At 36.0% G+C, this 24,198-nt stretch overlaps 2 protein-coding genes across 4 annotated transcripts; one reads left to right on the top strand and one right to left on the bottom strand.

Annotated features, from left to right (window-relative positions):
- Positions 1-401: 401 nt before the first annotated feature.
- LOC129272287 (protein NLRC5-like) lies at positions 402-16,121 on the bottom strand. Of its 3 annotated transcripts, none has more exons than XR_010295354.1 (6): positions 15,920-16,113; positions 12,603-12,784; positions 11,001-11,170; positions 8,035-8,220; positions 2,685-4,459; positions 1,188-1,768 (listed from the first exon to the last, which is right to left on the bottom strand). XR_010295354.1 is itself a non-coding variant. In XM_064107957.1 (5 exons), exons 2-5 carry the CDS (start codon positions 12,751-12,753, stop codon positions 3,401-3,403), a joined length of 1,566 nt encoding a protein of 521 aa, XP_063964027.1. In that variant the 5' UTR covers positions 12,754-12,784; positions 15,920-16,121; the 3' UTR covers positions 402-3,400. The 3 variants fall into 3 exon arrangements, 1 of the variants encoding a protein (XP_063964027.1); XR_010295355.1 differs by having other exon boundaries at positions 12,603-12,938; positions 15,916-16,111; XM_064107957.1 differs by having other exon boundaries at positions 402-4,459; positions 15,920-16,121.
- LOC129272286 (uncharacterized) lies at positions 15,864-23,138 on the top strand. Its single transcript, XM_064107958.1, has 5 exons — positions 15,864-16,466; positions 19,787-19,911; positions 20,953-21,127; positions 21,557-21,693; positions 22,615-23,138. Exons 2-5 carry the CDS (start codon positions 19,801-19,803, stop codon positions 22,657-22,659), a joined length of 468 nt encoding a protein of 155 aa, XP_063964028.1. The 5' UTR covers positions 15,864-16,466; positions 19,787-19,800; the 3' UTR covers positions 22,660-23,138.
- The last annotated feature ends 1,060 nt before the right edge of the window (positions 23,139-24,198 follow it).

Genomic DNA, 24,198 nt, shown 5'->3' with positions numbered 1-24,198 from the left:
TTTCCTATTCAATGGCGCAGCTATGTGTTGCTCCAGCTGTTTAAGGCGCTTGGTGCATTCAAGGTATTAGTCCTACTGGGAACCCATTCACCCCACCTGGATTGAGGGCAGCACAATGTGGATAAATTTCTTGCTGAAGCAAAACAAGCCGTGACTGAGATTCGAACCCACATCCCTCTCATTGAAAGACGAGATTCGTAACCACTTGACCACGGCACCCCCACTAAGTGATTAAGTGCATCACTTAAGATACGATGTGTGATTTCAAATTTGGTTTTGATGCTAGTGTTACATGTAGCATTTGAAGCATAATTCAAAATGACTGCCATATCTCCAGTGCTTTACATGCATGTGACTTAAATGATTTACATACCCATACAACTAGTGGCATACATACATGTCAGAGTACAAGCTTTGTTTTAATGTTTGGTTGGTGCTTTGCTGTTGTTAAAATCTGTTTAACATCAACACTACAAAGTCAACATAAAACTTACAAAAATATAACCTTAATGATGATTTCAATTTCAGAAATGTATAACTGCTACATGTAATGGCTACAACAGAAGCATATGTGATGAATACATAAACATACAAAAACAGATTTTCTTATTACAATAAAAACAATATGAATATATATCTGTATCTCAAAAGTTTCTTTGCAGCAAACTTTGATCATAAATAATTCATTTCATAATTACATGCATATGAAGGCACATTAAAAAAAACAATTTAATATTTTGTGCTAAAAAATATATTTACATGTATGTGCTAAATATAAAATATTCTGTCGCAAATAAAATATTGCACATTCCTACATTACATACAAGAATCTAATATTCATTCATAGTTCTTGCTCATAATTCTGTAATATAACCCATTCATGCATAAGAGTGCAGTTATTCACTGCCAGACAGAGTTCTGTAATTCCCTTTGTTCTCTCTTTAAGGTCAAGCCACCGTAGAAAATTTTAAATGTGAATCAACAGAGAAAAATCTAACAAGCATAACACTGAAAATTTAATTGAAATGTAAAATAGGAAAGTTATGACATTTTGTATTAAAGTTTTGCTTATTTTTCATAAAACAGTTACATGCACAACTTAGTGACATGCAAATGATAGAGTCGATGATGACCCTCACTATTTCCTTTGTTTTATTTTATTTTTTTTAAACAATATTTCATTTTTTACAGATTTGACAATAAGGACCAACTTGATTTAACCATGAAATGTTAAAACAATGGTACATGATCAGGGAGGAATGAAAATATGCTTCACAGGTCAATAAGAAGAACATGGTAAAATACAAAAGATATAGTGAGTGAGTGACATCATCAGTCCCCTCCTTTGCATACAGACTAGGATGTGCATATACATGTAACTGTTTCGTGAAGTTAAAGCGGAACTATAAAATGTCATAAATGTTTTATTTTACATCTGATTTTAATGAAATTTTTAGTGCTATGCTTGTTGGATTTTTCTTTCAATTTTATTTTTTTTTATTCAAATTTGTTGGGGTGGACTTGTCCTTTCAGTAAACTCTTACAAAAGAATAAGAGAAAAGTGTGAAAAATATCTTCAAAGTTACAATGTCAAATTTTCTGTTTCCTTCACACTACATGTACTAAGGAATCTGACCAAGACCTCTAAATATTGATCTACATATATACTAGAATATGCAGTACATCTGAGAGCCTATTCATAAAGCTCTTCATAACTTTCATGTAAGCAAAATTTTTAGACTGGTTGAAAATGCACCACTGCGGTATTCTTTTAACATACATTGCATGATTTCAAGCACAATGTTTTATCTGGTTGTAACAACACCCCAACACTAGCCACAAAACCATACTTCAAATGAGGCTGGTAATTGGTAATGACTTGGGGGGAAAAAAAATTGTGTTTCTGGGGGGGGGGGGGGTCGATTCGACCCCCCTCAGATCTCAGCTGCTTATTGCGTGATCGCCGCGAAAATCTGCACGTGTGTACAGCCGGATGTAAACTGCAAGACTGTATAGTAAAACGTTCAAAAAATTGTTTATATTTTTTAATCAATAAATTATGCATATAAGCGTATGAAATTTGCCCTAAATTTATTTTTTTAGTGTGTGTTTTTGCCTTTAACTCACTTTATATAACTAGTAGAGTGCTAATTTTTGGTGAGAGTATCAATTTTTACATTTCTAACAAATATCGACGAAAGAATTGCCAAAATGTTCTTACGTATTTCTTTGTTGTTTCAAACCTTGGTTTTTTATTGTTTTTTCCGATGAACTTTGTCAGGGACCCTTTTGCAATTTCATAGCACAAAATAAATCCATTTAAAGCAACAAAAGTGAAAAATAATCATACCTTGAGTTTTGGTTGAAAAACACAATTTGCATTGACCTTGTGCATGGAATCACGTTTTTGAGCAATTTTGGGTCTGACATGCCCTTAGAAATGTTGCGTAATTTCGAACCACGTACCCGTCGGACAAAAATTTAGTCTCAAAAGATGTGCAAGACTTGAAAGCAATAAGTCAGTGAGCAGCGCTGTCAAAAAAATTTGCGCGACGGTGTAGTGATGAAATTGACCCCCCTGTAGATAAGGGTTAAAGTTGGTGTTGAATGTCGCCCGCTAGACCGAGTATTGCAGTCAGTGTCGCGATCTAGGTGTAGTTTCCCCATCTACAAAGTACCAACACCATCCCCTGGGATTGTTTTTAAGTTTGGTGTTGGTAATCTCAGGCCAACAACCAGTATTAAACATCGTGATAAAATTAACTTTTACGGGCGAGTGCAAATCAATAGAGCTTTGTATACATGTATTTTAATGATCAATTTCATTTAATCTTTCAGATTCTTGAAGTGATTTTAGCCTTTGCATTCTGTAAAATGAGATTTTACTGCAAATTTCTCCTAAGATTCACTTTCATCATCTGATCTTTTTGAGTGAAGGTGAGATGATCAGCAGAGGCGTAATGTTATTGCGGCTTTCTGAACCCAGCGCGGTGTTGGAGATTGGTTCAGCAGCCTCTTCCAAGCTCTCAACACCAAACTTGATATTACTGATTGGATCATTCAACTTAAAACACGTAAATAATGCTCCACTGCCGATAGCATCTTGCCACATTTCTCTTTTAGCTTGGTCTTATTATCAGGTGTTTATTATACATGTACATTCTATGTTTACAAAAATCATTGCCTTTTAAGTAATCAATACAAATCCATGCAGTATTAAAAAGAAGAGTCCACAGGCTTGAACATGAATGTGACTTAAATAGGAGTTTAATTTTTGCTATATGTCCAGGTGAGGGAATACAAAATCCTTACATTCTAAGCAGATACAATGTTCTTCACATGAATAGTATGGTACTTTTAATTACTTAGGTGATGTATATGACTGCATCTACATGTAGACTCATTTCCATGCTAGAGTGAGTTTATAGTTGCATCTCTTGACCAACTTGAGCCAACCTTCATAGTCTCTACGGGTGGTGCTGAAGCAATCCATGAGTGTCAAGGTTTCCAGAATGTTCCGATCGTCCAAGATCAGTCTTGAGATTGGAGCTCTACTGACAGCATTACATTCATGAAGGGTAAGAGACTTCAGTTTGAGGAAGCAGTGGCTATCTATAGCTTCATGGAGGACAGAGTCTGTAAGCCCAGCAACCCTGATGACCTCCAGTGACCTCAGGGACAGGCAGTGCGGAAGCACAGTGTTGAGGATGTCGGGTGTTATGGTCGAGTTTGCATTGCTACACCACAGAGCAAGCTCTTCAAGATGCTTGAAGGGAGTCTGAGTTGAGAGATTTCCATATTCTCCGGAAGTAAAATCAGCATTGTCAGATGTCATGAAGATCAAGAGCTTTTGCAGATGAGGACAGAGTTGACCAACCAGATGAAGATCAATCCCATCAAAGTCCTCCAGTGATAACAGTGTCAGTTGATTACCATTTCGTCTGAGGAAGGCAAGAAGTGCCCCTTCAAAGGACAGTAGATCTGAGCTGGCGAGTTTCAGTTCTTTCAAGTGGAGAAGATGCAAGAGATCTGTGAGACCAGCACTGGAGAACCCTCGTGCGAACCGCAGATCAAGGGACACCAGCTTTGGACAGAGGAAAGAGATGAGTTTAAGGTGGCTGTCCGTGATATTACAAAAATCTGTACATTCCAACATCCTAAGACTTGTCTGTCCCATCTTAGTATCTACTGCGGAAGACGAAAACAGGGAAGATTCTTGACCAAGGTGTGGAAGCTGCAGGAGATACTGGTGCTCAAACTCCTCTGTGATGGGCGATTCTGCGATGATGCATCCAATAAGGTTGGAGTAGTGAAATTCCTGGAGTTGTGGGATAGATCGCAGCAGGGCCCTGATGCCCATGTCTGTAACCATTGACGATGACAAGTCGAGCTTGCGCAAACCAAACCGTTCCTTCTGCATAGCCATGTTGCAAAGTACACCAACATCATTATCACATACCTGAAATATTATGAACATATATACGTAATATATCTACAAATAATACTTTGATAATCCTTATTTCTTATAAGAGCACATGTATATTTCTTTGTAACTCATAGGTTTAAAATTACTTGTTTATTATAGTAGGAGTGGGCTATAAATGGGTGATTTTTGGTTTTACTGTGGCAACAGTTTTTTGTATTCCTTTTACCTTATCTCAACATGAAATGACAATATTTTTTGTCTCGGGTCCGAGAAAAAAGTGTGCCGGGCCAAAATCCAAATTGGCCGCCAAATCCCCCCAAAATCACATTTTGGTCCACAACTTCTTTATTTGGTGGTCTTTTTCTCTGGTTTTGGTGTCTATTCATATGTTTTGAGGGGCAGGCAATTTGTTTTTCCTAATGTTAGTACTTTTAAACCATTATTTGTAGAGTAAAAAGGTCATTCTACTTAAATTTACGAATTTTTAGAGCCTTTTTTAGTCAAAAAGTAGGTTTCATCGTCTTGTGGTTCCTAGACGATACCAGTTGAACAGTAGCAAGCAGCTTCTTATAGCTATATGGCTTTTATTCCTCTAAATTGGAGTTTACGGATATTTGCGAAATATATCTTATCAAATAAAAGAAAATGTCATTTATCCATAGGGGCTATGCGATATACAATGTACTGTACATATTACAGGGACACTGCATATATCCATGCATTGACCACCATGACATATAACAATGAGCTTCTGAGGTTTAGAATTAAATTGTGAATTTGATTGCTTGTCAGCTGATGTACTTGTACATGATCTAATCTGATGTAACATAAATTGCACATAAAGATCATATACGTACATTACATCACAATTTTAGCCATTTCTACTTCATTTTGATTTTTTTTAAACCTGGTTGTGGTGACTAACCCTATGTTTATGAGGTCAGGTAACTACCATGGTAATGCTGATCAACGTCCAATCAGAATCAAGGATTCCATGCAGTTACCATTGGATGGCAAAGTTACCATAATGGTAACTTTTATGCAACGGGGCCCAGAATAGCTACAGTGTAAATGCCATAATGAGGGGTTCACTATAATCCATTGTTAATAATATTTACCTCTCTTCGCCCTCTGAATTGGCATATTTGACAAAAGATGTCTTCAATATCTGAGACAAAACATATCTTCAGTTTCTGAGGCATCTAATTTTAAACCTAAGAGCTCATTTCTATGACACTATAGTTTATATCCAGATCTTGTCATGGTGGTCTATGCATGGACATACATGTGTATGCAGTGCAGTATGTAGGCTACAGTACATTGTATACTGCATAGCCCCTCTGGATAAATGACATTTTTTTAAATTTATAAATATATTTTGCAAATATCCGTATAACCCAAAGTAGAGGAATAAAAGCAGTGTAGCTATATGAAACTGCTTGCAATTGTGGAACTCGCATCGTCTAAAATCCAAGAACCACAAGACGATGAAACATATTTTTGGCTGAAAAAAGGGGTCTAAAAATTGATAAATTTAGGTAAAATCACCTTTTAACTCTACAAATAATGGTTTAAAAGTACTAATATTAGGAAAAACTAATTGCCTGCCCCCAAAAACATATGAATAGACACCAAAACCAGAGAAAAAGACCAACCTAATAGAGAAGTTGTGGCCAATTAAAACTGTGATTTTGTGGGGTTTTTGCGGCCATTTTGGATTTTTGCCCGGCACACTTTTTTCTCGGACCCGAGACAAAAAATATTGTATTTCATGTTGAGATACATTACAAGGAATAAATAAAAACTGTTGCCATTTTAAAATAACAAAAAAAGTATTTTTGACGCACATATACATGTAGCCCACTCCTAATTATAGTTTCAATTCATGTGTTTAAAAGCAAGACTTTTTGTATTTTGCTCCCCACCCATTGTTCCCAAATGTCTCCCTAGTCAAAACAAAAAGAGAAAAGTTTATTTTCATTCACAAATATCCCTAATCTGTTAGACCAGAATTGATTGAAGTCTAGGGGTAGTGCAACATGGGGGACAAGGGGTGATCAACCCCATGCTTTTTCATATAATGGAGAAAAAGGAAAGGAATAAGAGGGAGAAAAGAGAAGAATCTTAAAGAGGGATCAGCTGGGCTGCCTGGGCAGTACTCTAAGATTACCCTTTTTACTCAGTTGAGGAAAAATTATGTCGCTCTCTATACATGTAGGTCATCTCACCCCCCCAATCAAAATACAATCGTGCTAGCACTTACAGATTGTGAAAAGCAAGCTCCCTAGGGAGGACGGTGCAGGGAGGGGGAGTTCCCCCCCTCCCTTAGCGAAGCGCAAAATTTTCGATGTCTCATCGAATTCAATCAAAAGAAGATGTCTCTTGCATCTCTAGTACCATTATTAGCTCAAATTTAATTGACTTGCTGTGATTAAAATAAATTGTTTTGAAAGAAATTATGTGTGCCCCAAAACTGGAAAAGATTGCGGAATTTGAAATAATCCTCCTTCACACAGGAAGAACAAAAGAGAAAATGTTTTATAAAAAAAATAGAACAGAAAAGGGCATTAATTGAGTTGTATAAAATGCTTACCTTGATCAAATCAGATTTGATAGCAACAATTTTTTAGCCACATTACTTATCTTGAACTCGCAAAACAGAGTAGAAATGGGTATGCAGGGAGAAGGCTTGCGCAAATAGTGTTGAAGCTCTGAAATTTTGAAATTTCTCTGAAACCTTAACCTGCTCTACTTCATTTTATTTTTCAAGATTATAGAATTTGATTACGAAGAAAAAAGAGAGCTCAAAATGGGAAAGGGATGATAGAAGAAGAGAGGATATTTTTTCCCATGCACGCATAGCATGGAAACTTCTGCAATTCATTTTGAAAAAAAAGGAGAAAAATATGTGTACTTTCACTCATAAAAAGTGTTTCCTTTTATAGGACTATGAAACTTGATTGATATTCAAAATTTCAAATTATGGTGCAAAACAGGATAAGAGATAAATGTGCAGTTATATGGAATAAAGTTTCATCGTATATACCTTTCCATATAACACAGCACAAATTTTATGCCTGCCCCTTAGAGCAGACACTTGCCGAAAAATTGCTTGCTGAAAAGAAGAAATTAGCATTATGGGGACTCGGGAAGTGGGAAGTGCAGAAATTTTGTGTCAATACAATTTTAAAATTTTCTTTTCATACTTTACACCAATGTATACTTTATAATTTCTGGCAAGAAATACATGAGTCCCATAGCCAGGGAGAAAATGGTGTGGGAAAAAAAGGGGAAACACAATTTCGATATTTTTCCCATGCGGAGTGCAGAAGCAAAATTTTGTATGAAGCGAGAGATTTGAACGTCTTGTTTAGGTTCTTATTTGTTTGACAAAAAAATAAGAAGGGAAAACAGTAAAGACATGCCCTTTTTCTCTTTTTTCCCTTCGCTTTTTCTTTTTCTCCTTTTCCCCTTCCTTTTTTTTCTTTTTGGGGTCGTTTTTTTTAGGGGGGGACCGCCCCCTGGCTACATGCCTGTCAAACTATCCTGGCACCCTCCACCTTGTTTTAGTTAGATATACAAGAAGACAATGAACCATTATCCCTTACCTGACAGTGTCTTAGAGCAAGTTCTTGTAGGTCACTACACGATCTGAAGAGAGACTGGATGGCTAGGGTACCAATCTTTGTATTTGAAAAGTCCAACCGGACTGCAAAGGGTATGTTGTTGGCAAGGATCTCGAATGCTTGGCTAGAGACGCGGCTGCAGCCTGATAGGATCAGGGTCTTTACTTTCTGCAGACAAATTACAAATTAAAATTAAAAAAAAAGACAGAAAAAGATGTCATTTTTATAGGAACATTTTTAACAGGAAGTGTAAATTCAAGTAGGATATATCTTTCAGACAAAACCAAGTTTCATGTACGGGCAGTTTTAGCACAGGAACCCCCCCCCCCCTTTCCTGTTAAGAAACCAGAAAATAGACAATGAATTAATAAAAAGTCTTTCAAAAACTATGCTGAATTCATAAATGATACTCAATATTAGTTGTCATGATGATGTTGATGGTGATGATGATGATTGTGATGGTGGTGATGATGATGATGATGGTGGTGGTGATGATGATAGTAATGATGATGATGAAGATGAAAATATTTGAAGATGATGATGTTGATGATGATAATAATGACAATAAATCAAATAATTACAAAATTAATTTGTTACTTGCTTAATTCTCAAAACCGACGAGAATAATCTCAGCTTTAGAGTCATTTAAGTTAACTTCTCTCAGACCTTCAGTTAAATTATGTTGTATGTTCCTTATGTTTAAACAATTATCAATGATGTATTTCTTTTTATATGAAAAACAAAAATGTTTTGTTGATGTACTATATATGTTTTCTTTTATTTTGGAGAGAAATAAAACATTACTTAAAAAGAAATTGCTACTGGATGATTCAAACCCACTAGAAAGACAAAATGTTCATTACCATACAATGTTCACTACCGTACCACCATACCACACTACCATACAATGAATACAAACTTTTAGAAACTTAAGGGATTAAAGTTTGCCTGTCTGCTGCAGTGCTTTGACCCTCCATTGTGAAAAGCTGACAATTAGAAGATTAGGACTCTTATAGAACAATAAAACTTTCATGTAAGGGGTCACTAAATGAGTAACAATGATGTACCACTTTTAGCACATCCTGGTAATAGATACCAAGAAGTGTCAATGCAACAACCTGAATTGGGGAAGATTAAAGTGTGAGAAAAGTTGAGGTCCTCTAGAAGAAGTACTAATTACAATATAATCCCGCCAAAACTTACACGCACGCAAGTGTAAAAATAAAGAAAAAAGAAAACTTTACGATTGATCACATAGTGGGCTGACAAGTATATTCTTTCAGTAAATACAAAGATCCAGAAATTGACCATTGTGGACAGATCGAGCCACTGTTGTTAAACTGAAAGTTAGTCACTTCATATAAAGTCTCTGTAATTTGCGACGCATTTGGGCTCGGGGGGGGGGGGTGGGGGGGAGATGACGCCACAGATTTTAACCTGTTAACTCTTGAATCTCTCACCCAAGGCCATTTTGAGAGACAAAAGTTACCCATGAGATGGCCTGAAAAAATTTTATGATGCCCTTAAAAGCCCTAAATCAAAAAGTTGGGTCAGTCAGTATACAAATGATGCATGGGTTAGAGTGGGTCAGTAGGAACTGTGTGCACAAGGTAACTTTGGCATGGTTTAGACCATAATGCCAAAGTTACCGCGTGCAAACAGTTCCACTGACCCACGAAAAAAACCCATGCATCATCTGTTTTATAGAATGGAAAAAATTTATTGAATACACCACAAAAATTAATGATTTACCGGATGCATGATAATTTCATGCGTCCGGTAAATTCAATTTACCGGACGCATGAAAATATTTACCGGACGCATGATTTTTTTTACTGGACGCATGATATTTTACCGGATGCATGAAACTTCCAAAATGTAATGCAGACCCTTTGGCTTTGATAACCCTGGACAACATAAATATGTATGCCTAACTTGATAATATGCTGGCACAAAGGCATTATTATATAATGCCAGATACAGCTTTGCATTGACTAGATCTATGAGGCAGCCTCAGACCTCCAATAGCTGTGTGTGTATGCCCGGGCCGCACCGGGGGCCAGTGCCTACGGCTGCCTGGGCCTGCAGTGGAGATTTGGCTGTGCACAGCCAGCCCAGGCCCAGGGCAGTAGATCTATAAAAGTTACATGTAGATCGTATGTCTGGACTTCTCAACTAATGAGTATGCAGGCAGTTTTAATCCCTATTACAATTACGGTACCGTATTTGTACTTACAGATCATTTTGCATCCTTTATTTGATTCATTCGGCCTTGATCGAAAATTCAAAATTTTGACGTAAACAAGCGTAACAGTACATGCGCGATGACATCACAATGACCTTTTCGGACGATAGCTTGTTTAAAGTGGATATCGTTTTGATTATCGGGATATCGTTCATGCAGCCCAGTAAAAATTCTTGCATAGCTCTCAACCAATCAGATTGCAGGGATTTTCCCATCCATTCTATAATATGTTTATTTTTTTCAATATCCAGGAATATCCTGCATGGAATGATACCTGGGATTCATACAAAAGTATAACATGTTAAGGTCCTTTTTAAAGCCATTGAAAACAAATTTGAGCAAATTCTTAGCCAAAATCTGACACTTTCTCACAAGAATATTGCATTTCTATAGTTGGGTCTGCTAAAAAATATATCAATAGCAACCCTGTGGGGGGGGGGGAAGGGGGGGGTTACGGACGGTCGGTAGGATGAGGGAAATTAAACTATTTTTTGTTTAGAGGCAAGGGATTTCTTACAAACCTAGACATATTTTTAAGGTATCACTTGGAAAACAAATTTATCCAACAGAGAATTTTGCCTTAAAAGTGTTTCTCGTTAAATGTGGACAAATTATTAGAAATCACTAAGCTATCTATCCTATATGAAACAATGAAAGCACCCCCCCCCCCCTTCCTCCCTCCCTGCCAGAGGGCACCAGGTACCTTGCACTTGTCAGCAATCATGTAAACAATTTCATCTGTGATGAGACGAGGGCAATCGCTGAAGTCCAAGTGCTGAAGCAGACCACCATTGATGAGCAAATGAAGAGAGGATCGGGTGAGTTTCCGCCGGCGGATCAATTCATCGGCTAAATCTTGGATTAGCATAGAACCTCGGATCAAAAAAAAAAGAAAGAACTGTAATTAACAAAAATAGCATTGACTAAATGAGCTCAAGAGGTGGTTTTTTGCAAAAATGCACCACAGTATACAATTTGGCTATATTGTGTTTCTGCATGGTACTTTCTGTCAGCATTATATTGAATTCTTTGATTTTTACTCTGTGAATCAAAAGGTTTATTCAATTAACTGTCAGAAATTGTAAGGTGAAAAGGAGGGTTTTCAATCACTTCTTAACAATATTATAGCCTATTTCTCAATGATTAGATGACTGGTATTTATAGTTGTTATTACATCTTGTGTCATGTTGGATGATGTCTAAAACAGGCTGTATTAAGGGCTTTTCTGAAGAATGATAGTACAGTTTTGAGTCCTTGCTACAGGTATATACATGCCACATATTTTTGATCCCTCACATAAATTGCCTTTGTACACATAAATGTTGCCTGGCTTTATCAAACCATTTCTTAACAAGACTTATACGTGTAATTACACATGAGAGCTTTGTTGAGCATATTTTTCTTCACTAGTTTAAAACTACTTTACACCTCTCATTCAAACCCTTGATGACAGATCATAGGAATGAGAGACAGAACCATGGTGTATCATCATACGTGTAGTTGAAAAACAAATAAAAACCTTCAGTGCTTTATATAAGGAATGGATGTCAAAAAATGAGAAGACATGAAAATAACCAGCCTAATCCAAAGGCAGATCCAGGATTTTGAAACAAAGTGGGCACATATATTTTTTGGAATAGAGGGGGGCGCAGATGACAACTGTTTTAGATTTAGCTGAATTAATATTTAAGGACAAGTCCACCCCAACGAAAAGTTCTAATGCATAAAAAGAGAAAAATCCAACGAGCATAACACTGAAATTTCATCAAAATCGGATGTAAAATAAGAAAGTAATGACATTTTAAATTTTTGCTTAAAATCACAAAACAGTTATGCACATCCTGGTCAGTATGCAAATGAGCAGGCTGATGACGTCATCCACTATTTCTTTTGCATTTTGTTATATGAAATATAAAATATTCTCATTTTCTCCTCATTGTTGAGTGAAACAAAGATTAATTCCGCCCTGAACATGTGGACTTAGCATTACTATATGGTTCAGTCTAGTTGGTCCTTATTGTCAAATATGTAAAACTTTAATATTGTACAATTCAAACAATATAAAACAAAAGAAAAGTGAGTAATGGATATCATCGACTGTCTTATTTGCATGTCATTGAGTAACTGTTTGGTAAAACTTTAAAATGTCATAACTTTCTTATTTTACATCTGATTTTGATGAAATTGTCAGCATTATGCTAGTTTGATTTTTCTCTATTTATTCAAATCAACATTTTTCTGGCCACTGCAAACATTAAAGCAGGGGGTCCTAACATTGAGAGATTCTGAAAGAATTCCAACTCACTGGGTATTTCATCAAAGGGTCCTAGCAGATGACGGAACCTGCCCTTGTCGAGTAGCTTGTCTTCATAATCCTGAGTCCAGTAGCGCACGTTGGTTGTGATATTGCTGATACAGAGGTGCTGAAGGGTTACCGCAGCCTTGCACCGAGGCATGGTGATGAAGAATAGGCTGAAAAGCTGGTCACTGAATAAACAGAATGAAAAATTCAGGAATATTTATTATTTTTACTGTAAATATAACGGGATTCTACTACAAGTACATCTTGAATAAGTCAGAGGTCATTCTCAGAATATCTTTGTTCTCTTTGCCAGAAAATTTGTCTACCAGAGCAGAGGAGCTTTTTCCCAGATTCAATAAGACTTTAGAACTCCCTCCCCCGGCCAAAGCACTGTTAATTGTACCTCTCTCCACAACTTTAAATACAAGAGGTGTAAGACCGAGCTCTGGTGATAATGATGGTTCTTTTAACTTGCAATTGCACCCTGTAACAATCTTTTATTGGACAATGTACATATAGATCTACACTTGCACACTGCACTCCACAAGTACGACTATACAGTGCGTATAAAAAAAACGGGACATATTTGAAAAGTCTATAAAATTTTTGTTTCGAATTATGATCTCTATATTTTGGTGTCAATAGGTGCTCTAAAGTCTTATCCTTCAAATGCCATTAAAATAGTTTAGTTTTGTTCATGCTTGAGCGAACACGGAATGTTTTTGTATGAGGTTAAAAAGGAGGCTTGCGCCAAAATGGCATAAAATTATAAATATGATGGTCAGACTTCTTGCTAATCGGCAGACTTCTTCTAATTCCTTTTCATTATCTTTGCCATAATTTTCTAATTATGCGGTTAAAATTTATTTCCAAATCTACTTATTTGCTTGAATTGATCTGTTGTTGTTCCTTTTTAATATGTTCTCTTTTAGCTTTGAATATTCCCTCTTTAGGCAAGAACATTTGTTTTCAACCGAAGTACATGTACATGTTGTACATGTATGGGAGAGCCTGTTTTTTCTTCAAATCCTTTCATTGTGTGCTACAAAGGTTATGGTGCCTTTGAATATTGGCATACTGATGGGTGGGGGCTCGGTGTGCTCCTCCCCCCCCCCCCCCCCACCAATAAAAAAAAATAATGACCAAGAAAAAAAAGTGGAAAGGAAAATAACAGAAAACATAGAAAGTAAAACATGATATTATTTTAATAAAAAAAGTGTAAATATTTGCTTGCTCGCTTCACAATTTTTTAATACATTTTACCAGATCTGCCATATCTTGCTCCTTCAAAATTGACTCAATACACTATTGCCATTGAAAGACATGAATCCTTTCCTGTTTTTCCTGTCAAGCACATAATTTAACTAGGTGAAGGATTTGACAATAACCCCTTGAAAATAGGATTCATGTCTTATATAGGTATCATAACATAATTTGTTTCACATAATAAAAGGATTTGAATAATTACAAAATCTCCCAATTAATAATGCAAATCTTCGTACAGGTGTACTTGGGTTGACAAAAAGTCTCCTTTTATTACTTACGTATGAAGGAAATTCCAAGGTAAAATAAGTTAAAAAAACAAAATAATTCAGGTAAATAAATAAAGTTTTTTAAATGAAATTGACAGCATAACTTGAACATTATGGCAAAGATAATGAAAAGATTAAGAGGAAATCTGCTGATTAGCCAAAAGTCTAATCATCATATTTCTCATTTCTGCCATTTTGGCGCAATCCTCTTTTGGAACCCCCGACAAAAACGTCCTGTGTTCGCTCAAGCATGAACAGAATATATTATTTCAATGGCATTTCAAAGATAAGATCTCAGAGCATCTATTAACATCAAAATATAGATATGATTTGAAATAAATTTTTAATAGACTTTTCAAAACTGTCCCGTTTTTTTATACGCACTGTAGCCTATACAACAGAGTGACGGTGACCTGTACTGTAACCAGAAGAAGAAGTATTTAATAGCTCCACTAGTGACTAGTCGCTAGTTTATACACGATGTTAAACCATTAATGCGAGGTTAAATAAATGAACTTTTTGGCATTATCGTGAAATAGGGAACCACCGTACCGTGGCACGCACTTCCGTTACTAGTTCACTGGATAAAGTTAAAGCAGATACAAACCAATAAATAGCGTCATCTCGAGTCTCAACTACATGCACACATATCTTGCCAGTTTCTTCCTGACCCATAATTTATGGGTCAGGATAAATAAATGCTAGTGAATAGACCCACTTGAATGATAAAATGCTAATTCACTCAGTAGCAAAACAATTACTTTTCCTCGCAAAACATTTTAGTTTTACAAATACAATAATATATCACTTTATTCTCTGTAGTATAGATAGGTAACCCAGGGAGCTCCCGCCCGCACAGCGGGCGGGAGCCCAGGGGCTTACCGTGTATTTTACCATACTCACGGGACTAGGGTGAATTATGGTCTAAATATTTCTCCAAATGAATTGTAAAAACAGAAATTATGCACTTACCACGATTATATGGATGAAGGTCTAACGAGTGGCAGTTTCCTGACATCCGGGCACAGACTGGAACCTCAAAAAACGAAAAGTTCTCTCTTTCTACCCCCGTCTCGATTGGCCATTTTTGTTATGAATTGTAACAAAATGGCCGATCGAGACTGGGGTAGAAGGAGAGAACTTTTCGTTTTTTTGAGGTTCCAGTTTGTGCCCAGATGTCAGGATACTGCCAGTCGTTAGACCTTCATCCATATAATCGTGGTAAGTGTATAATTTCTGTTTTCACAATTCATTTGGAGAAATATTCAGACCACAATTCACCCTACTCCCTAGTCCCGTGAGTATGGTAAAATACACGGTAAGCCCCTGGGTTCCCGCCCGCGCAGCGGGCTATGGCTCCCTGGGTTATAGTATAGGTAGATATCTGAAAGACGTCTTTATAACACACAGACACAGTTCAGTCCCCCTTTAATAAACGTCTAGGCCCCTATCATGACTTTTTAATACATAAAAATAAAAATTTCTTTAAATCAAAATATTATATAGCTAGACCTATAAACATGCCTATATCATGTGAGTTCAATACACTATCAGCGTCAGAAACATCAATACATAACTTATTCTTTAATGTGCACTAATAACTAGTAAAAGTATAAAAAAAATCAGCGATAGCGCGGTGAGCTGAGGGAAATGCCAGCGCCTGCGCTAGCCGCTAAGCTAACGACGGGAAGCGGCCGGGGAGCGGACAAGCTGAGGCTGCACTGCATGCAGCGCAGAGGGCACAGAGTCAGAGCTGAAGCTGCGATGGCATTTGAGCCGAATACTTACAAATGTTTCAATATTTATGTCATTGACTCCAGAGCAACTAGCTTGATGTTTCAAGCGGAATCTGTACCCTTTTTTATCCCGATTTCTATCACAGTAACTAGATGTCGAGTATTGCGGGGATGTTACGCAATTCACCCAGTCCCAGGGCCACTGTTTACAATTTACGATCAGCTGTTCAGCGCCATGTTGTTTATATATTTATACATTTTCCTACAACTTTTGCACCGTATCCTTCCGCAACATCATTCAATCTTATATTATTACGTATAATGTATAAAATAAAATAAGAAAACGTTTTTTTACATATCAAATAAAGGATTTTATACCATTTGAATACTAACTTGAAGGAAATAAAATTAATCGGTATAACTATTTTCAAAGGATTGTATGAACATTCTCAAGTACATGAGTGACACGTATTGCTAGCGAAGAAGGACCAAAACGTGAAAGATAAAGTTCTGTGGAATTGGAAATAGTGAGTCTAACGTTAGATCTGGTTGGCTGCAGACTTATTCAGCTTTACCACCTTGTTCACGAGCACAATAAGGTAAAGAAACAAAATATTGTAAGTTCGGTCCTAGACCTTGCACTCATTCATAATAATAGTATTAAACAAGTGTACGGTACACTGAGACACACAGTGTTGACAAATGAAATGAAATGCAAAGACTATCTAGAGCACACTGTCAGTCACTGCAGCAATTGCACGAATTAGAGTCGGCCGTCGGACTATTCATGCACGGATGGGGGCTTTCCACGGATGGCATTGGGCATTTGGGGAAGTCCACACCATACCATCGATCCTTGGCTTTGAGAAAAGGAGAGAATTAAATGGAATAAGTTTGAAATTTTACAGAAACAAATGAAATCCCACTTAAATTTATAGGCATTGCCAAATATTGACATCATGAACTGAAATTGGATTTCTGTATTCATGCAGAATATGACAGAGAACAGATTCAAATTTCAACAAGGAATCAAGCTGAGTTTACTTTGAGGGGGGAGGGGGGGGAGACAGCTCTTTGTGTCTGTTATGATATTTTTATCATATTTCTTTGTCGTTTATCATGGAGCCAGCCAAGACACGGGCCCAAATATAGACCTGTGTGAGGCCCGTGTGTCAAATGTGGTAAACAATGATGGATTTCCCTTGAAAATGCACATTTTAGACATCTAACATTTATGCCATACACTGTACACATTTATTATTTTAAAACAGAATCTATCCTTTATTTCAACTCAAGCCTTTATAAACTTAATGCATTATACTACTATATTTAAAGGCTTTAAACAAGGCTCCACATTAACTTTTTTTGGTGGTGGCCCATTCGGGCCACCAAAACCTTCAAATATTTTTTCTTTGGTGGCCCGATAAGGCGATATTAAAGTTTGGTGGCCCGAAAAATATAAAGAAAAACATTAATTAAAAATTAATAAAACAAACTTCTGAAATATTAATTCTGCAGCCACTATGGTAGTGGATCGTATTACCGAACACTTTTCATAAATTCAATCATATAAAACACGTTATTCTCATAAAATTCACCAAACTTTTAACATAAATACACAATTACCTACAAAATATAAATGTGTGAAAATTTTGCCAAAATCGTTTTTCCTTTTTACGATATTAGCTTCTAATCGGACCCCTCTTCGCACGTGAAATATTTTGGTCACTTAAAAAGGTATCGTATTACCGAACGTGTGTTTTCTATGAGAAAAGTTGACAAAACAACAAAAACACTTATGAGCTATTTTGACCATATTTTATTATAGTTAGAATATTAAGACTTTGAAAATGTGTTTTTGACAATTTTTCATCAATATCTATTCAAGTTCTCTTTGGAAGGATGTTGCAAAATTTTGAGCGTATGAATTTATTTTCTGATGCGTACGATGTGCGCGTTCGGTAATACAAGGCCGGTCGGTAATACAATCACTCACTATACCACTAAGTTACTTTCACTTTGCACATCTTGTATGTAAATCTTGTTTGCTGTTATTTTACTTTGCTAATTGATTTGTGGTAATATATAAATTGTTCTATCATTGTAAATATGAATAGATTGAAAGAGAATAAAACTTAAAAGAATTGTATTGTTCCCAGGTTGTGTGGACTTTTTTTTTAATCTCCGTATAGACACATGCGCACTCATAATAGTAAAGTAAATAAATAGTGCATAGCAAACTCAGATAGATGTACAAAACTTCTTTTTTGAATCCTAAAACCTACATGTAGATTATGCAGGCCCAAAATCCAGTTTATTTTCTCTTTTCCAGCATATTATAGCAGGAGAAAATCACAGAAAAATATGCTGCAAAATTAGATCAATGCATAAAAGGGGGAAACAAACAAAAATAATTTTTAGAATATTAAAAAAAGAAAACAAAAATAATAAAATAGATAAGTGAAATAAAACAAAAGAAAGGAAATGGAGAAAGAAAGAACAGGGGGAAAAAAGAAAAGAAAACATTTAGAGAAAAACAAAAGAAAATGAAAGAAAAATTAATAAAACAAAATTAATAAAAATGGGGAAAATTATTATTAGTACTATTATTTTTATAGTACAAATATATTCTTTAATCAGGTATATTCAATGGGAAGGGGTATAAATGGTTGAACCACTATTAAAAAAAAGTGAAAGAAAAAAATAAGAAAACAGCAAAAGTTACCGGTATATCTGGAAAAAACAGTGTGAGAAAAGTCCTTCCCTATATTTGCCAAAATGCTGGAAAAATTCACATTTCATATCAATGAAATGCATTCCCAAAGTATTTACTTCCTCAAGAGTGGTTTAAGAAGTCATTTATAAACAAGAAAGAAAGAAACTGTCTGTTTATTTTTGGCTAGAAAAGACAGCTTCGAAAGAAACCACGTATCAACATACATACAAATGCACACGTGGGACTGTGATGTACTCACCTATGTGTTTTATGTGTATTATTTACTATTAATGCATTTGGAAATCGGTCTTTTTGAGTGAAAAGAGAGGTCATAATTCTTCTTTTGAGTCAAAAGAGAGGTCATAATTCTTTTTAATGCTTGCAAATAAACAAGTTACACCAGATTTTAGTAATATGGACTGTAGAAGGGCATTTCATTGGTGTAAAATGTGACTTTGACGTAGATTTTCAAAGTTCTGTGGATGATTTCTTAGCAGCAACATTTCGTATCGCAGCTCCCCAAGTCTGAATAGTCTGCTACTGCTAACGCACAGCTAGCTGCAGTGGTTTCTGCATGCATGCAAAGCTCACGCCAGACGGCCAGCAAGGCCGGCTGGATAATAGTTACTGTATGCTATAGCGGTAGGCGGCGTAGGCCTACATACTGTCATGACTATGCAATCTTTGTGTGTAGATTAACAAAAAGGGCGCGTGACGAATTGGCTTGCAATTTGAACTGTAGAAAGTTGATAAATGCGTGCAAAATCGGGAGAAAAATTGCGCTACTTTGAAAATTATTGGTTGCCCGATTCGGGCCACCAAAACTTAACATTTTTTCAATAATGGTTGCCCAAGGTGAATTTCTGGTGGCCCCGGGCCACTGGGCCACCGCTAATGTCGAGCCTTGCTTTAAAAAAAAGAAGAATACAGATCGCTTGCTTCAACAAAATGTTCCCATGCTGTATAACACAATGATGACCTTTGACTCGCGTCACGATGACGTTCTTCCAAAGAACTAGGCTATGAAGCACTGTTTGTAACAATTAAATGTACACAAATTATTTTAACAAGTGATAATCATTTGCATACAATTGACATTTTTGTTATATTTTTGTTATTTTGACATTTTTGTTATAACAGACATTTACCCCACCTTTGAATCTAACTACTCTAATTTTTTGTTTAACATTGTGTCCATTTTAGGAAGTAAAACAGTTATGTCTGTAGATTTAGCAGTAGCATCTGATCCTCAGAACAAAGCAAAGGATGATAACCCCTATGCAGATTACATGTGGATGGGAGAGGAGGAGCAAGAATTTGAACAGGATGTAAGTATGATTTCATCATATTGGCCCTATGATGATGATAATGATGATGATGATGATGATGGTGATGATGATGGTGGTGGTGGTGGTGGTGGTGGTGATTAATGGTGGTGATGATGATTACGATGATACTAATATACATACATGTAGGATTTATAGTGTCTTTTCCATATTTATTAAATGCTCAATGTGCTTAGAATATCAGCAAAAACAAAAAAAATGATCATTAGTACAAGAAAAAGCACATTAAAATAGTGGAAAATGTCTGTCTTCAAACCTAGTACATGTACCTGCTGGTGAACAAATGCAATTTTAGGTTGCCCTTTAAAGATGTTGCAGAGCTTGATTTCTTTATCTCTTGTGGTAGTGAACTCCATAGGGCTGGTCTGGCATGAGTAAAGGCTCAAACGCCTCAGGGTTTTCTGGATAGAGGAATGTGTACAGTGTAAAAGACCTGATATGGATGATCACAGGGTGCGCACTGATTGATAGCGTATTTGAGGCTTGTAATCAGGTGCATATTCCCCTGCTTTGATTGCTCCTACATCTGGTACATCTACGCAAGCCCTAACCTCAACCAATCTAAACTCTAGACCTACGTGTAGCATAGATCATTTCAGATGTTTGAGTGAGGTAATTGGTGAGAAGGGCACGAGGACACTTGAAATGCTCAAAACATTCAAAGTGGAAATTTTGAAAATTTGAAAGGTATTTTAACTACTCAGATGTGCATCATCATAGATCTACATGCATCTGAAAATTGAAATGCCATTTATTATGTGACATAGAGCTGTAATGTGAGAGTAATTAAACAGTCTTAAACCTCCAGATGTGGTGGATTGTGGGCAATTCCACCACTTTGCCATGGACTTTTGCATTACCATACAGGTTGTTACCGAGATACTTGCGTGCACTCAATTGGTCAACATATATGTTCGGAACTAGGCCATGTTTCACCTAGTAACTTGTCCACATATTTAATTGTGTCATACTACCTCGTGAAAGAATCCAGTTTACTTTTGCTTTTTGTTTTCTGATTTTTAGGTTTTAGCTCAGCTAGAGGAAGAGGAATATTTGGAGTACTGCTTCCAGGATATGATGGAAGAGGAAGCTTTAGGTCTGTTCATTCCCCCACCAATCATCCTACCCTCATCATTGACATCTACCGGTACAACGACCACTATGCCTCTCATTGAGAATCTCACAATCAGCAATGCCAGTAAGTTTTCCAATCATGAAGTGAACTTGTTGACAAGACAGAGCCCTTTTAAACGGACAAACTGCCAAAGTTTGGGGCTTATAAAATATAAATACCCATATTGTTACATGTAAAATTCTTTGTAAGAAATCTGGTCGCTGGAAAGAATATTCATGAATTAGTTTGCAGCTGCACGTGTAACCAATCTGAATAAAAATGGTAAAAATAAATATGGTTAATTTTGGTCTATATATGCTCTAATTGATACTTTACCTTGCCTTCGCACACACACAGTAGGCCACAGTACGTATTAATCACTTAAAAATTGTAGCTTTGCTGCAAATTTGTAAAACTAAAAACTACAGTTTTATGTACATTGTATTCTGTACATTGCTTCAGTACAAAGTTTTAATGTTCTAAGGTCTCCATTTCCTATTTCCTCCCAAACAGATGGTGGCGAGAATGGTCACCATGGCAACGGAGATGTGATCCTCCAACCTGCCAGTAACGTTGGTGCTGGAGGTGATGCTAACTATGAGTCGGCGTGGCAGAGCTCAGAAGATGAAGTGTCGGGAGACAAACATGATGTAAGCATGAAAGTTGGTGAAAACACTGTCTAATATGCATTCATATATAATGATCTTGAAAATTTTAGTCCATTACTTGTGGAGAAATGAGCCTCACTTTGGCAATATCCAAATTTTTAAAATGAAATATGAGAATGAACATTTTTTCCACATATATCTTTCCATACCAATTCACTGTTATAGCATACTCTGCCATTTTTTTTTTTTATTTAAAAAAATATTTTTTATCAGTGGAAACATGCATACGACCTGGATCTTTCAAGAGGTTCCATGACATTTGCTCAGATAAAGAATCTGCCCGTTAAGCCAAGCATAAATTCCAGTCTCAAAGACTACATAACCTATAATATTTATAGCCAAAAACTCTTTTTACAAATCTACATGTAACTCTAACCCTATACCCTCTGAGCTAATAAGACCGAATCAACAGTCACAGGAGCAAATGTCATGTCACCCTATCAAGATACCATCCAATTTTTTTTTATTTCCTTTTCCTGTTTAAAACAAACTAAAGAGAATGTATCCATGCTCTGGTGGAAAATGAGTCACCATTCGGCAATATTTGCATGCTTTTCAATCAGTAGACAGATATTTGTTAAAACAATAATAATGCACTTGCCACACCTGTGCTGGCATAACCATATTTGGTCTTTTTTCCATTATTTCTCAAGTTTGGTTTACTTATAACACGTCAGAACTTACAAGATCGAGAACTGTGAAGATGGTTTTTAATAAAATTTGATTTTAAAGAATTTCTATTAATATTATTGCCCACTGCAAATTCTGAACACTGGCTGTTACATGTATCTTCCATTTATATGTACACTTTCATATATTTATTACCTATAGACCTGTTAAAGGTAACCCTCTTAAATTTTTTCTTAACTCTATATTTCTTAACTCTATTTTTCTGTCACTTAGAATCTAACGGATTCCGATTCCTCAGAAGGCTGCCCCCAGAGATAAAGCAAGGTCTAAAGAAGTTCACCAACTCCCAACTGAGACTACGTGCATTCCTGTCATTCACAAAAAAAAAAATGTCGGTAACCAAATATATGTGTATAAAGTATGGATGTTTATCTTTCGTTCAAAACCTATGTTAAAGCAGTGGTATATTATCGTTATTCCATGTTGAAAATGAACTGACAACTGTTCTCACATATGCATTGCTTGGTATATCATTTCAGACCAAATTGTTGGCACTGGCATGGGCCAGATTTGTATTCACTGTAATAAAGATGAAACAAAACAGTATTTTTTTTGTTGGAAAGAGTACTGATTTTGTATTCAAGTATATTATATATATTTTAAAAATACTTTTAATACCAATGCATTTGTGATAAACATGGTTGTTTGAAGCAAAATTTTAGAGTTGACTTTGAACATGAATTTAATCGCCTGACCATGATACCATTTTAGGATTGTTCATTGTACAAAACTTCCAACCTCTAAAGAGGTACACTGAAGAAAACAAATTCTAAACGTGATTAGATCTAATAAATTTCACTGTTCATATGAAAATCTTGAAATGACATTACATTTCAAATGTTGGATAAAATCAAATTATATATAGAGGGTTAGAGCGCAGAATTTCTCAATATTCTTGCATAATTTATCTGCCTCTAACGTTACAATATCATCCAGCCATTAGGCCGCCATATTTTAAGTTACCACCTTACCCTGAGATGGTGCTATAGCTCACTGTCCGTGAGCTATAATGTCACAAAAGTGGTGGCCTACACCAAAAAGGACAATATGAAAATGAAAATATCTTAATATCTCATTCTGAGCAGGGCCTGACCAATCATTTAATTGAAATTTGATTTTATACATTTTTGCTCCTGTCACCTTGATCAAAAGTGAGATTAATTTCAGAATAACATTTTTTTTTTCAAATTAATTTGGATCTACAGTTGTTACATTGAACTCTCCTCTGAATAGAATCAAGAATGTGTGCTATGATACACTGAGGGTTTCATTTGCGTCAGTGCTTCTTCATTGCGATAGTTGACCGGAATATGTGCCATAGTATTTTTCATGAAATTGAAGTCAACTCCGCATGTAATGAATATGTTTTGACCAAAAAAGTTTCTTCATTTACCACGATGCTTTCAGTCAAAACATATTATTGGGGTACGTGTACAGTGTACAGTGCATATTGTAAATATTGGACTTTTCCAGTGTCAAAAGGCAGAAGAATAAGATATAATTTATTTTTACTGTATATTATTTTTATGTTTAGTAGGTTCATGTTTTGCTGAAATTTTGTGAACACTTCCGACTTGAGCAACTTCCGATAATCTGTAAAGCCTTTATTTGTGCTTGTGTAGATGACTGTCGGGTCATGGGATGGTCGAGAATTAAATGATTTTCTTGACTTTAAATGGCAGATATAGCTTTGTGTATTATACGTTGACCAAACTGCAATATATTGTTTGTGTGGCACACTGCACTATAAATCGATGGTGTATCCTGGTAGGACCATGAAAATTGCACCCCTTTCAA

The sequence above is a fragment of the Lytechinus pictus genome, chromosome 12, assembly GCF_037042905.1.
Source record: "Lytechinus pictus isolate F3 Inbred chromosome 12, Lp3.0, whole genome shotgun sequence".
Classification (NCBI taxonomy): Eukaryota; Metazoa; Echinodermata; class Echinoidea; order Temnopleuroida; family Toxopneustidae; genus Lytechinus; species Lytechinus pictus.
The sequence above is the reverse complement of the archived record's forward strand: the minus strand, read 5'-3'. Positions and strand labels throughout refer to the sequence as shown.